At 44.1% G+C, this 11,895-nt stretch overlaps 1 protein-coding gene and 2 long non-coding RNA genes across 4 annotated transcripts in view; 1 reads left to right on the top strand and 2 right to left on the bottom strand.

Moving 5' to 3' along the window:
* col4a5 (collagen, type IV, alpha 5 (Alport syndrome)) overlaps positions 1–11,895 on the top strand; it is a 31,196-nt gene that overhangs the window by 15,260 nt on the left and 4,041 nt on the right. The window contains exons 14-44 of one of the 2 annotated variants that reach the window (XM_028405677.1): positions 310–363; positions 549–605; positions 770–814; positions 897–950; positions 1,037–1,078; positions 1,651–1,744; positions 2,108–2,395; positions 2,482–2,571; positions 2,663–2,733; positions 2,816–3,007; positions 3,089–3,257; positions 3,413–3,505; positions 3,597–3,701; positions 3,800–3,897; positions 4,030–4,180; positions 4,399–4,512; positions 5,674–5,841; positions 6,139–6,228; positions 6,406–6,552; positions 6,639–6,737; positions 6,824–6,913; positions 7,020–7,159; positions 7,246–7,372; positions 7,540–7,719; positions 7,800–7,850; positions 7,936–8,121; positions 9,830–9,838; positions 10,596–10,604; positions 11,230–11,363; positions 11,650–11,722; positions 11,810–11,881. In XM_028405677.1, coding sequence (XP_028261478.1) covers positions 310–363; positions 549–605; positions 770–814; positions 897–950; positions 1,037–1,078; positions 1,651–1,744; positions 2,108–2,395; positions 2,482–2,571; positions 2,663–2,733; positions 2,816–3,007; positions 3,089–3,257; positions 3,413–3,505; positions 3,597–3,701; positions 3,800–3,897; positions 4,030–4,180; positions 4,399–4,512; positions 5,674–5,841; positions 6,139–6,228; positions 6,406–6,552; positions 6,639–6,737; positions 6,824–6,913; positions 7,020–7,159; positions 7,246–7,372; positions 7,540–7,719; positions 7,800–7,850; positions 7,936–8,121; positions 9,830–9,838; positions 10,596–10,604; positions 11,230–11,363; positions 11,650–11,722; positions 11,810–11,881 — 3,292 coding nt within the window. The remainder of the gene's footprint in view (positions 1–309; positions 364–548; positions 606–769; positions 815–896; positions 951–1,036; positions 1,079–1,650; positions 1,745–2,107; positions 2,396–2,481; positions 2,572–2,662; positions 2,734–2,815; positions 3,008–3,088; positions 3,258–3,412; positions 3,506–3,596; positions 3,702–3,799; positions 3,898–4,029; positions 4,181–4,398; positions 4,513–5,673; positions 5,842–6,138; positions 6,229–6,405; positions 6,553–6,638; positions 6,738–6,823; positions 6,914–7,019; positions 7,160–7,245; positions 7,373–7,539; positions 7,720–7,799; positions 7,851–7,935; positions 8,122–9,829; positions 9,839–10,595; positions 10,605–11,229; positions 11,364–11,649; positions 11,723–11,809; positions 11,882–11,895) is intronic. The other variant, XM_028405678.1, reaches the window with a different exon arrangement.
* LOC114435817 (uncharacterized) lies at positions 98–824 on the bottom strand. Its single transcript, XR_003670653.1, has 3 exons — positions 777–824; positions 650–686; positions 98–555 (listed from the first exon to the last, which is right to left on the bottom strand). It is a non-coding gene; the product is annotated as an uncharacterized LOC114435817 (long non-coding RNA).
* LOC114435804 (uncharacterized) lies at positions 1,612–3,861 on the bottom strand. The gene is made up of 3 exons (XR_003670640.1): positions 3,778–3,861; positions 2,795–3,254; positions 1,612–1,714 (listed from the first exon to the last, which is right to left on the bottom strand). It is a non-coding gene; the product is annotated as an uncharacterized LOC114435804 (long non-coding RNA).

Genomic DNA, 11,895 nt, shown 5'->3' on the forward strand with positions numbered 1-11,895 from the left:
TGAGGTTGTTTAAGAAAATAAATAAAAATAAATCACTGAACATCAATCAAGTTTAGAGAAACCTAACTGAAAATTCAACATGGAGTGTAGTATGAGATCTCACCACCAGAGTGCAGCATGGAGCATGAAAAACTGCAGCAGGCTGCAACTTTTACTGCAGCCACACGATGGCAGCAGTGAGCACTTGCACCTGTTGTACACCTGTTCAGACAGGTTAAGAAGTGGTTTTCTTTTCATCGACTTGTTGCATAATTTAAAACATATGTAGATGACAATACAAGACTTTGACCTTTTGTGTTTACGCCGCAGGGTGACCCTGGGCCTCCTGGTCTTCCTGGTGATCCAGGCTACCCAGGACCTCCCGTAAGTATCTACTTCCACCTAAACCACCTGTGCCCCACATCACACATTAAGGCTGTGTAAGGTGACAAAACATTTAGAGTTTGTAGCCTTTTGTATTAAACTTCATCAGTGTTATTATTGATGATGCACGAATCTGGTGACCTTAAGTGGCCATGGTGGTTAAAATAATGTTGATGTTGTTCCAGGGTCCCTCTGGTGGACAGAAAGGAGAAAAAGGAGAACTAGGGGAAGCAGGCAAGAGAGTGAGTACAACTGAAAAAGCTGGGCTTATAGATTTTGAACTTACCAATGATCTTTGAATGCATCATGTGTGTTTTTGAAAACTGAGGGGTGAAAAAAAACTATGAGAAATCAAACAGTAGCTTTCTCTACAATAACCTGAGCATCAACTGCCTTTTTCTTGCAGGGCAAACCTGGAAAAGATGGCGATCCTGGTCCTCCAGGGTTCCCTGTGAGTACTGTGAACAAACAATTGACAAATTATGTTGTCAAACATCTCTTATTTAAGTTTTCCTTCTTTTTGTCACTATCAGGGAAACAAAGGAGACCCAGGTCTGCCAGGGTCTCCAGGCAGAGACGGAGAGAGAGTAGGTTTCCACCTAATATGAGGTTAAGTTCCAACTTTAAACCAGTTTAAAAAACACTCCACCTCTCTCTCTCTTTCTCTTCTCAGGGACTGAAAGGTGAACGTGGATACCCAGGTCCTCCAGGAGTGGTGTGTATATTATAATATCTCATTAGATAAATTACTATTCAATAAGTCACCAGGATACATGTCCATTTTTTTAAACATAAAACATCTTGCTGTGTTTTTTAAAACAAAGAAATTTGTAAAAGTGAAATACAGAAAAACTGATGATTAAAAGGGATTATCTGTCAAGTTTTAGCATCTGCATTAAATAAAACAATGGCTCAAATTATTATATGACTATAGTTTTATATATGGAAAGAAATGATCTTGCATTTCATGCTGTGACCACTAGGTGGTGACATTTATTCACATCTTGGTCTACTCCTTATTAATAAAAGTATCTCTAACAGCTATTTGAGAACATCTGACATGGTCCCTGAATGTTAATGTGACACATATGTACGTGATTATGTTATACATTTAAAAAACGAGCTACAAAAACCAACAAATTCCCTTAAATATTAATTACATGTTCTCCAATTCAAGTATGTGATGTTACTCTTGGTCTGACTCAAAAAAAAACTTTTAACAAATTGAAATCATAGATATTTGCCTGTTGTTACTGCTAGTGTGTGAGATCTTCTTCATTTCTTCAGGTGATCGGCGGGCAGAATGGTGGTCGTGTTGGTCCTAAAGGTGAGCCTGGTTTCCCTGGATCACCTGGAATCAAAGGAGACAGAGGACAACCAGGTAAACACCTAACATGTGCATTTAGCTTCTTTTTCACTCCAGCAGTACCATTCACACATATTGTTAGCTAGCTAAAGTTTTACAGAATAGTGTTATTTTTTATATCTTATTAAGTTTTTATGTTCTGTTTAATGTTTAGTTTTAACTTCTTTATCTGAAAGGAGTGGCACATTGTCTAATTGGTGAAAACAACGCAACAAATGTAACAAGCTAACAATGAGTCTATAGCTCTGTTAAACTTGGCAGACTAGTTTCTGTCAGGATTTCTTTTCTCTCCTGTTAGCTGGTCGGTTGTCTGTTGGTTGGTCGGTTGCCATTTTTATTCTGTGCAGATGTAAACTTTGCCCCTTTTGCCTTTTAAAGGTTTAACCGGACCTCCCGGACAACCAGGAATTCCAGCCACAGGTGGTGGTGGTGTGCCTGGAACTCCAGGTTTCCCCGGAGACAAAGGTCAGAAGGGAGACTCTGGCCCTCCAGGAATCTCTTTGCCAGGTCCCCCAGGACGATCAGGGTCTCCTGGAACCCCTGGTGCACCGGGTCCTCCTGGACCTCCAGGCTTTTCCACTGCGGGACAAAACTGCATCCCCGGAGAGCCGGGGCGTCCTGGCCTGTCAGGGGAGAGAGGTTACCCTGGTGCATCTGGTCAGAAAGGTGAGACAATGTCACCATGCTGCTAGCAAAGGACAAAGTATCCCACCACTCTACAGAATGCAAACTGATGATGAATGATTTTTAAGGTGAAAAGGGCGACACCTGTGTGAACTGCTTTGGAGGTACCAGTCCCATTCCCGGACCCCCAGGACCTCCAGGACCCCCTGGATTCCCTGGTAACACCCCTGAACTTTATTTCTCTCTCATATGTTTCTTTTATTTGGACAGATGTGTTAAATTGTACTTTTTTTAATGTTCTTCCATCAGGATCTCCTGGTGGTCTCGGTATCAAAGGAGACAGAGGATTCCCAGGAACACCTGGCGGTATCGGACCTCCTGTGAGTAGTTTTCAAATCACAACTAGAGACTTCTTATAACACACAGGACTGGTTAAATTACCTTTTTTAACTCTTTTTACAGGGATCCCCTGGTCCACAAGGTAATCCTGGATACCCTGGAGAGAAGGGAGACCCGGGTGAAGCCATCACAGTCAACGGAGTGAGGGGAGAGAAAGGTGACACTGGCTTCCCTGGACCGCCTGGTCTTCCAGGTCTCGACGGCCGACCAGGTCGCGATGGAGCACCTGGATCTCCTGGGCCCAAAGGAGCTCCTGTAGGTGTCATTTACCCTACTCATCATCTACAGGGACTGGTCTATTTGTAGATCCATTTTTAACTAAAATGTATTTCACAGGGCTCTCTGCTAGTGAAAGGTGAACGAGGCCTCCCTGGTGAGCCTGGTGCCCCTGGTATTCCAGGAGACAGGGGTCCCCCAGGGTCCCCTGGCTTTGGACCTCAAGGACCTTCAGGAGAGAAAGGTGTCCAGGGTGTCTCAGGAAGACCTGGATCTCCCGGTGCACCTGGTAAAAGGAAAATTCTTATATAAGTCTGCTCTCTGTACTTTTTGACTTACAGTTCATTGAAAGGAAAGGTGACTGGATATCTGTTGGTTAAACAGATTCTTTGTGTTCACTAAAACCATCTGAGCTTTTTTCTCTTCTTTGCACTTGTCATGTAGGTACTAAAGGTGAACCAGGCCTGTCGGTGGCAGAGAAAGGTTTACCAGGACCTAGAGGACTGGATGGAGAGCCTGGACTTCCTGGTTCACCAGGTACGTTAAGTGCATTTTTAGAGGCAGGTTAACCATGATAACATGTACTATAACACGTTCTACTGCTTGATTGGTCATTTTTGGTTGTCAGGTTCTCCTGGTCAGCCCGGACAGCCTGGTTTCCCTGGATTATCAGGAGCTAAGGGTGAACCTGGACTCCCAGGAATTGGACTGCCTGGACCTCCAGGAGCTAAAGGTCTTTTCTTTTCTTTTTAGTGCTTTCATACATCTGCTGCTTTCATCTCCACATTACTTTATCATGCAACACTCACCCTTTTTTCTTCCCACCTTCAGGATTCCCAGGTATTCCCGGCCAGCCCGGAGCTCCCGGTGGCCCTGGTAGACCAGGATTAGATGGACTCCCTGGCCAGTCTGGACTTCCTGGATCCAAGGTACCTTAAAAAAATAGGACTTTATTAATACCAGGACCAATCATTCATGTACACACACACTCTGAATGGCAGGCTAACTTTTTGTATGGATGAATTTTTAACCAAATTTTTCTGTCTGCTACTGTTTGACAGGGTGAGCCCGGCTTTGGACTCCCTGGCCCTCCAGGTTTACCAGGAATACCTGGACCTAAAGGTTTCCTAGGACCAAAAGGAGATCCTGGTTTCCCAGGCAGCCCTGGTTCACCAGGACGATCTGGCTTTGATGGAGTACCAGGACCTAAAGGTATTCTGCAAAATGTTTGTGTGTGTGTATGTAAGATCTTTGAAAAAGATCAATTCAACATAGTCTTTAGGATGCAGTGGCTATTCCATTGTCAGTTTTGGGCATATATCAAATGACCGACTTCAGCTTCTGTGCTTGACTTATCAGCCAGGCAAGCACTTTAAAGCCATTACTGGACTTTGAGCTAACAGACCTCATTTCCACCCGTCCCTGTTCAGGTGAACCCGGTATACCAGGTATACCTGGAGCTCCTGGCCTGCCCGGACCCCCTGTCGGTGGCTTACAGGGACCCCAAGGCCCACCTGGTCCTCCAGGTCCGATCGGACCACCAGGTAAGAAAAATTAAGTTGAATTGTGTCTATGATGTCTTTTTAAAATGTAAATGTCTTGACAGTTGTAGTAGTTGTAGTTGCAGTTGTAGCTAAAATATGTCTTCTGGACAGTTTTCTTTGTGCTGACTGGACTGATGTGTACATTGTGATTGAATTTGTACTATTTATATGGGTGGTTTTCTGTGTTAACTTGTTTGGCATGACCATCCACATTGGAGCTTGTAAAGGTGTCTGTCTGGATGCTCGTTTGCTCTTGGGGTTGAAACTGTACTGTACTGCACACTCATGAGAGCACCAGGCTGACTGTTTGGTTGTTTTTAAAGCACAAGTCACCGTTTTGGGTGTATTGGTGATCATGGTTTGCGTCTGAATAAAATAAAGTCTTTCTGTGGTTACCATATTTGTGGACGGTAACCCTACCTTGATCCTGGGACCTCAGCCCTCAGATCTTCATCTTGTCTTTGCTTTCTCTGGAGTGCATCTTTTTCATGACACTAATAGAAATGTCACCTCCCTTTCTTGGCTTCATCACCATTTCACTGTCTGCACAGTGTCTGTACCAGAGTCACACGTATCAGTGCGCACCAATTTAACGTCACTTCAAGCTGCTTATTCACGTCCCTCTTAAACTAACCTCACAGATTGTTTTGCACCAATACATTGTGTCACCACCTTTTGTTCACGCACAAAATAACACACACTGAGCACATCACTCTGAGCATCCGTTAGCTGCTGGACACACAGAGAACACTGTTTCTTCAAGAGCTCTGGTGTTTATTCAGAGTGTTTTAAAAGCCGGCTTCATAGAGATGTTTTAATGCATTTTAATGCATTATACTTTTGTTTTCCTCATCTTATCTGCTCTACCCTCTGCGCTTTGACACACCCCCTCCCTTACCTGCGACGCTCTGATGCCAAGGCGAGAAAGGTATTATAACGCAACACTGGTGCCGGTTGGTGGCCATGAAATGGTCAAAGATGTAACAGTCTGAGTACATTGTTTTATAGATTAATATCTTGCTTGCATTGGCCATGTGTTATAAGACTAAAAATGTTTATATTTAATATTGTTGACTTTTCCACAAGTGAATAAAACCCAGATGATATTTGTAAGTTTGTAAGAATCATTGATAATCTGATGTCTCGATATCACTCCTACAGGATTCTCTGGTGTAAATGGAGCGAAAGGAGACCCCGGGCCTCCAGGTCTAGACATCCCAGGTCTTCCAGGTGATAGAGGAGGTCCTGGTCTCCCAGGTTCCCCGGGGCTGCCTGGAACCCCAGGACCTCCTGGAGGACCTGGACGTGATGGTGTTCCTGGACTACCAGGTAATATGTTACAAGCATCTTGCAATGTTATAGGTACATAGCTAGTGTGATCACACTGATCTGACCACAATGAGTACATAAACCAGGTATCCATTGTACTCTTCAAGTTTCCATTGTTGTCAGTTAAAATAATAGCAAATATGTAGGGGGTGATGAATTACTAGCCTTGCAGCTCAGCTAAGGGACTGAATATCCTCATAAGTCAGCTGTATTTTTAGTAGGCTAACTGGCAACAAAGTGGTTGGGATAAATTAGTTATCAAATACCAGAAGTGAGTGTCTTTGCTGTTTTCTGCAGGTTCGAAAGGAGACATGGGTGCAATGGGGTCCCCAGGACCTTCTGGAGGACCAGGGGGCCCAGGAGGGCCTGGTGCTCCTGGAATTAAAGGTGTTCACACACACACACACACACACACATAATAATTAACTCAAAACTTCACCACTAGAAGCCACCACATTTATTTAGAACATTTAGAAATTCAAGAGCTGCTCATGTAGGCCCACAGCTGTGCCAGAAAAACAAAGGCAAAATGGACCTCCCTGACTCTCATGTTCTTCTCCACAGGTGAACCTGGATTCCCAGGCAGAGATGGCTCACCAGGTGGTCCAGGTGCCAAAGGAGAGAGGGGAGACCCTGGTGTCCAGGGACCCCCAGGAACTACCATACCTTCAGCTGCCATAAAGGGAGCCAAAGGAGACGCCGGCCTCCCAGGTTCAACTTGAAAAATATTTTTATTAAGACATAAAGCTACTACTTAATTGTATTCCTATTTACACATTTGTGCATGTGTTCTACAGGTGCACCTGGTTTTCCAGGTCCGAAAGGTATTGCTGGTGTCTCTGGTGACCCTGGACTGCCAGGGGCGGATGGACGGCCTGGAGTTCCTGGACCACCAGGTATGGTTTTACCCCATCCCAATACATACACAATTATAAATACACATATGCTCATGCACATGAATGTTGTTTCTGCTTTTGTGCAGGTCCTAAGGGAGAGTCTGGCATACCAGGTGGTCCAGGAAGCCCTGGAGCTCCTGGACTAAAAGGCAGCATGGGCGAAATGGGAGTCCCAGGTAAAGCATTTATGTTAAATATGATGTATACCTTTCCAGGAACCATCAGTACTTACGTTTGAGTCATAATTGCTCTCTGGTTAAATGTTTTTTTTTTGTACCACAGGACCAAATGGGCAGAAGGGTCTACCAGGTCAGCCAGGTAGGCCAGGCTTGTCTGGACAGCCAGGGGCACCTGGATTCCCTGGAGCTAAAGGTGAACCTGGTTCTGCTGGTGTTGGACCACCTGGAATACCCGGACCCAAGGTACATGACAAAGCCAGTGGAATTCCTAGATCCACATAACTTTAATATCTAAATCTTGGTTCACACTTACATTTTTTTGCTTGTAGGGTGAGCCAGGCCAGCCAGGCTTCCCAGGTAGTCCTGGACAGAAAGGAACCCCAGGGTCATCAGGTCTTCCAGGTTTACCAGGAGGACCAGGTGTTAAAGGCGACCCCGGCCTCCCAGGATTCCAAGGTAAATGTGGAGTTGTGGCCTTAGAAAAGATTGAGAAATAAACAGTGAGTCGCTGTACAGAGTAATTACATTTTAAGTAGTACTAAACATTTAGTCATTCTTGTTCAGAGTTAAAAAAACAAACCTACACTAACTCAAGGAGATTTTTTTGTCTGCTTTATTGTCAGGTTCCCCTGGTATCCCTGGTCCCAAGGGTCTTGATGGTGCTCCAGGAGGACCAGGTCTCACAGGAGCTCCAGGTAGACCAGGAGAGCCTGGTCGACCAGGAGCACCTGGATTGCCAGGAGAGAAGGGTCAAGCAGGTCGAGATGGGATCCCAGGACCACCTGGAGTCAAAGGAGAGCCAGGCAAGACATTTTGGTCAGATGTTGCTTATACAAATGTTTCTTGCTAAGGATTACGCATAATGCACTCTTCTTTATTTTAGGTCCTTCTGGTTATGGTAGTCCTGGTCCTGCTGGAATTCCAGGGTTGCCAGGTAAATTGGTATACACTACACAATGGACACAACCGTGTTTTATTTCTTCTTCTCTACAATCTTAACTTTGTAATTACCTGTTAAGGTGCTAAGGGAGACCCCGGTCTTTCTGGCCCATCTGGCTCACCTGGATTCCCTGGACCGAAAGGAGACCCAGGCTTCCCCGGTTCCCCTGGTCCTGCAGGTAACACTGGCCCTCCTGGTGCTCCAGGACAGGCTATACCAGGACCTAAAGGAATCCAAGGACAGCCTGGACCACCTGGAAGAGCAGGTAAAGCACTGGGGTGGGATTTGTCACCACCACATTTACTGCAAGAAATTGCTGCCTGGTTTTCTGGTTATGGCTATAGATGTTCTTATACTCTCCTTCTGGCAACATAAGTTTCAAGTACGACCCAACCGATTCTTTTTTTTTGGCCAACACAGATTTTTGTCACAGATTGGCACATTAGAGCACAGTTCTGAAAGTGGATAATCGGCCAACAATCCACCAACATGGTACATCTGTGAAAGACCAATATCAGCAGACTGATATCTTGGTCCATTCTAGCATCAATGGTTCCTTTTGATGCTTGTATCCACCATCACAATGGTCCTGATTTCAGACCCAGACCATGTCATGTCAATTGCAACCTTTCAGTTCGACAGGTCTAAATTTATTTTTCACCTGGCCAGCGAAAACCAGACAACAAATGTGCAGAAACTGCACTTTCAATGTGAATGCTCTTGTCTCAGTATCAGTTGATTTGCATGGAATGTTGTTGCACCAATCAGCACCATCAAGTGTTTAAGCACCAACACACCCAACCAGTCATTGTCAACATCACCACCACCTTCTCCCCAGGAAGGGTGCATCGCACCATGCACCATTTGTCACTGGGGTTTTGACCAAGCATCTCCAAAAAGAGCACGGGTTATGCGACTTTGTCGTGTCCATGTTAGCATCCTTTTTTTCAATCCACCAATTTATCCACCCTCATGTCTCCTCACCCCTTTTCCCCTCTTCTCCTGGTCTCATTAAGGGGGAAGCTGCCATCTCCAAATCTCTTTACAGCTCTGAAGTACTGTGTCTGTCTTTGTATGCTCATCCTTTTTTCAACTGGTGTGCATTCAGCGTTTTCTGGATCATTTTGAAAAAAAAAAAAACAGCGAAGCCCGAGGCAAACACAAAAAACTCAAAATTCATCTTAAGATAGTGTTACCGAATCTGATTTACCTGGATTCTCACAATGAATGTTCATTCATAGAAATTCTGCAGTAAATCAGATTTGTGTCCTGTATGTTGTCCGTTAACAGGAGTGAATTAAATGAGAGTCGGTCAGTTTGTCTCTGGCTTTGTCTGGCTGCCATGTGTGTGTGTTTTGTCCCACCAACCAGTGATCTGCATGGACACTGTTCGTCCCAACACACACAATGCTGTTTATACACACTGGGAACAAGCCTCACACAGTGCTGTAGAGTGGGCAGCCCTGACAATGAGTGCATTTTTTTTGTTAAAATGTAGAAATCGTGAAAAATCTTCTTGTTCTGCAAATACAGGCTTCTGACGTTCTGATTTTTAATATTTAAGTAACTAATGCTGTTAATTGTATCACAACATACAAAATTTTAACAGTGATCAGATCAATGACAGCAAGACTGCAGTTCAATGAACTGCCACAGGTGCCAGTATTACCAAGATATATCCAATCCTCACATTTAAAACCTTATTCACTAAATGTGAAAACATTGGCATCATATGCCACTCTATATCTTCTATATCTATATCAATATAAAAATGCATCTTTTAGTGTCAGCACCGATCCACACACGAGCACTGTGTGAGGCAAGCCATGAAAACACTTGAGTGTTTTTCTTGGTGTGAGTTTATAAAAATTATGCCTTAAAACATCACTTCCTATTTCCTGTGGCTTGGCCACACCCACTGTGGCGTGGCACCCGCGACTTCGTGTGATGACACATACATCTGGCCGCAACAGGCCCCTCAGGTCAGATCAATGGTGTCTAGACTTCCTCTGCACGTCCTTTTACAGCAGCATCGACCAAGTTTAACCTCACTCTCTGATTCACTGGGAACAAATTTCACCTAAAACTGTCGGGAAATCAGTGCATCCTTTCGTTGTTCCTTCCTAATGACTTTTTTTTGGCTTTCTTTCATGCACACTGATGGTAGTATAATGCACCTTTAGCAAGTAAGCAACAAGTTTCATGAAAATGATAACACGTGAGTTTTAATATCTACACATGAGCACTAGCAGCATGTTATCTTGATCATCTGTAGGACAAGTCTTTATCTTATAGCACAAAAAAACACCATAAAACTAACTCACTTAAAGTATTGAAACAGTGTGTGACATACTATATTTCCAGTTTGGAAGATTACAGACAGGTATAGTAGATGCTTCTTTTTCAAGATATTATAAATGTGTTGTGGGTTAAACCTTAAAACAATTATTTTCCAAGGTTCAGAAATCAGCCAATTGGCAGTCTGTATTTTTTTAAGTTAAATGCTATAATGTGGTGAATTTATCAACAACAAAACTAAACAGTTTTATTCTGAACTCCCTCACAGAGGACAGCTAACTTAACATATTTGCTAGTTCTGGATCCTGTCCCTGAGCCGTGTGCTTTCATTGTTAGTCTCTAGCGTTTCTTGTCTCTGTCTAAACCTCCTTTTTCTTTTTTTTTTTGTCCCGCGTGCTGTCAACCGGGCTCCGCTTTACCCGGGAATTCTGGGAACCCTAGGTCCATCAGGTTAGACTCACGTGGTTTGATGGTTTTCTGGGACCAGCTCTTACATGTGATTTGTTGTGGCATAAATGCATGAATGTGCCAAGTGATGGTCATTGGAGGGGTTGGAAGATCAATTTCCCCTGAAGTCCAAGTCTCTGGATCTGTCATAATGTACTGATAATATTCTGGTAACATGTGCAGTTGTGTTTTAACCACGTCTTAACCACCACAGGACAAACTGGAGGCCTCACACAGAATTTTCTGAAACAAATCCACAAACTGTTTCACAGGATAATTTTCTCCTGACGAGTTTTGTTGCCATTGCTGACTTGAACAACAAACCAGGAACTCTGAGCTCTGCGTCAGAAGTATTAGCTACAATATGAACATAAATATTCAAGATGGCTGCTAACACATGAACACTGATACAGTACATATGTGTTTATCTTTCTGGGAACAAGCCATGGGTTGGACTTGGTTCAGCTTCTGACCACTAGATGGAAACTAATTGACTTGTATTGTACTTGTATTGTAACAGACCCCCTTAGTGCTAAACAGAAATACCTATGTGGGACATGGTTTGTCCTGTTGTGTTGTGTTGGTATACTATTATTCCAAAGTGACATTTTACCCTTTGCGTCTGAAGGTGCACCTGGCCCACAGGGTCCCCGTGGACCCGCAGGAAGTGGCGGCGTCAAGGGAGAGAAGGGTATTCCTGGTGCTCCTGGCCAGCCTGGCTTCCCTGGACAGAAGGGAGACATTGGTGTTTCAGGATTCCCGGTATGAGGGTTATTATATTTTGCACCATTGTTTTGTTTGTCGAACATAAGCTGTGTTTCAGTGGCTGCTCCTTTGAAAGCTGGGCACCTGGTGGGTAGTGACGGATCTAACATGTCACTCCCTTATGACTCCATCCTGTTAGACCCAGTGATGGGTTTTTTTTGTCAAGGAGAAAGTGACCTACCAAGGCTGCACCTTGATGGGCCACATCCATTGAAGAATGCGGGTGCTGGCCTGAATTTAAAGAACTAAGTTATTTACTTTTTTTTTATTTCTTTCTTACCAGGGTCCCTCTGGTCTTCCTGGTGCCCCAGGTGTGAAGGGAGACATTGGACTTCCTGGTGTTCCGGGATTCCCTGGTTAGCTCACCTCATTAAAAAAAAGGATTTCAAAACATTCATTATAAGCAAAACCCAAGTATTTAATTTTGTTTGCATTCTCACCAGGACCAAAGGGAGAACTGGGACTTCCTGGCCGTGGTGGCCCTGCTGGAGATCCTGGCGATGTCGGACCTCCCGGTGAGTGAGCTGAG

The sequence above is a fragment of the Parambassis ranga genome, chromosome 5 (genome assembly GCF_900634625.1).
Source record: "Parambassis ranga chromosome 5, fParRan2.1, whole genome shotgun sequence".
In the NCBI taxonomy this organism is placed as follows: Eukaryota; Metazoa; Chordata; class Actinopteri; family Ambassidae; genus Parambassis; species Parambassis ranga.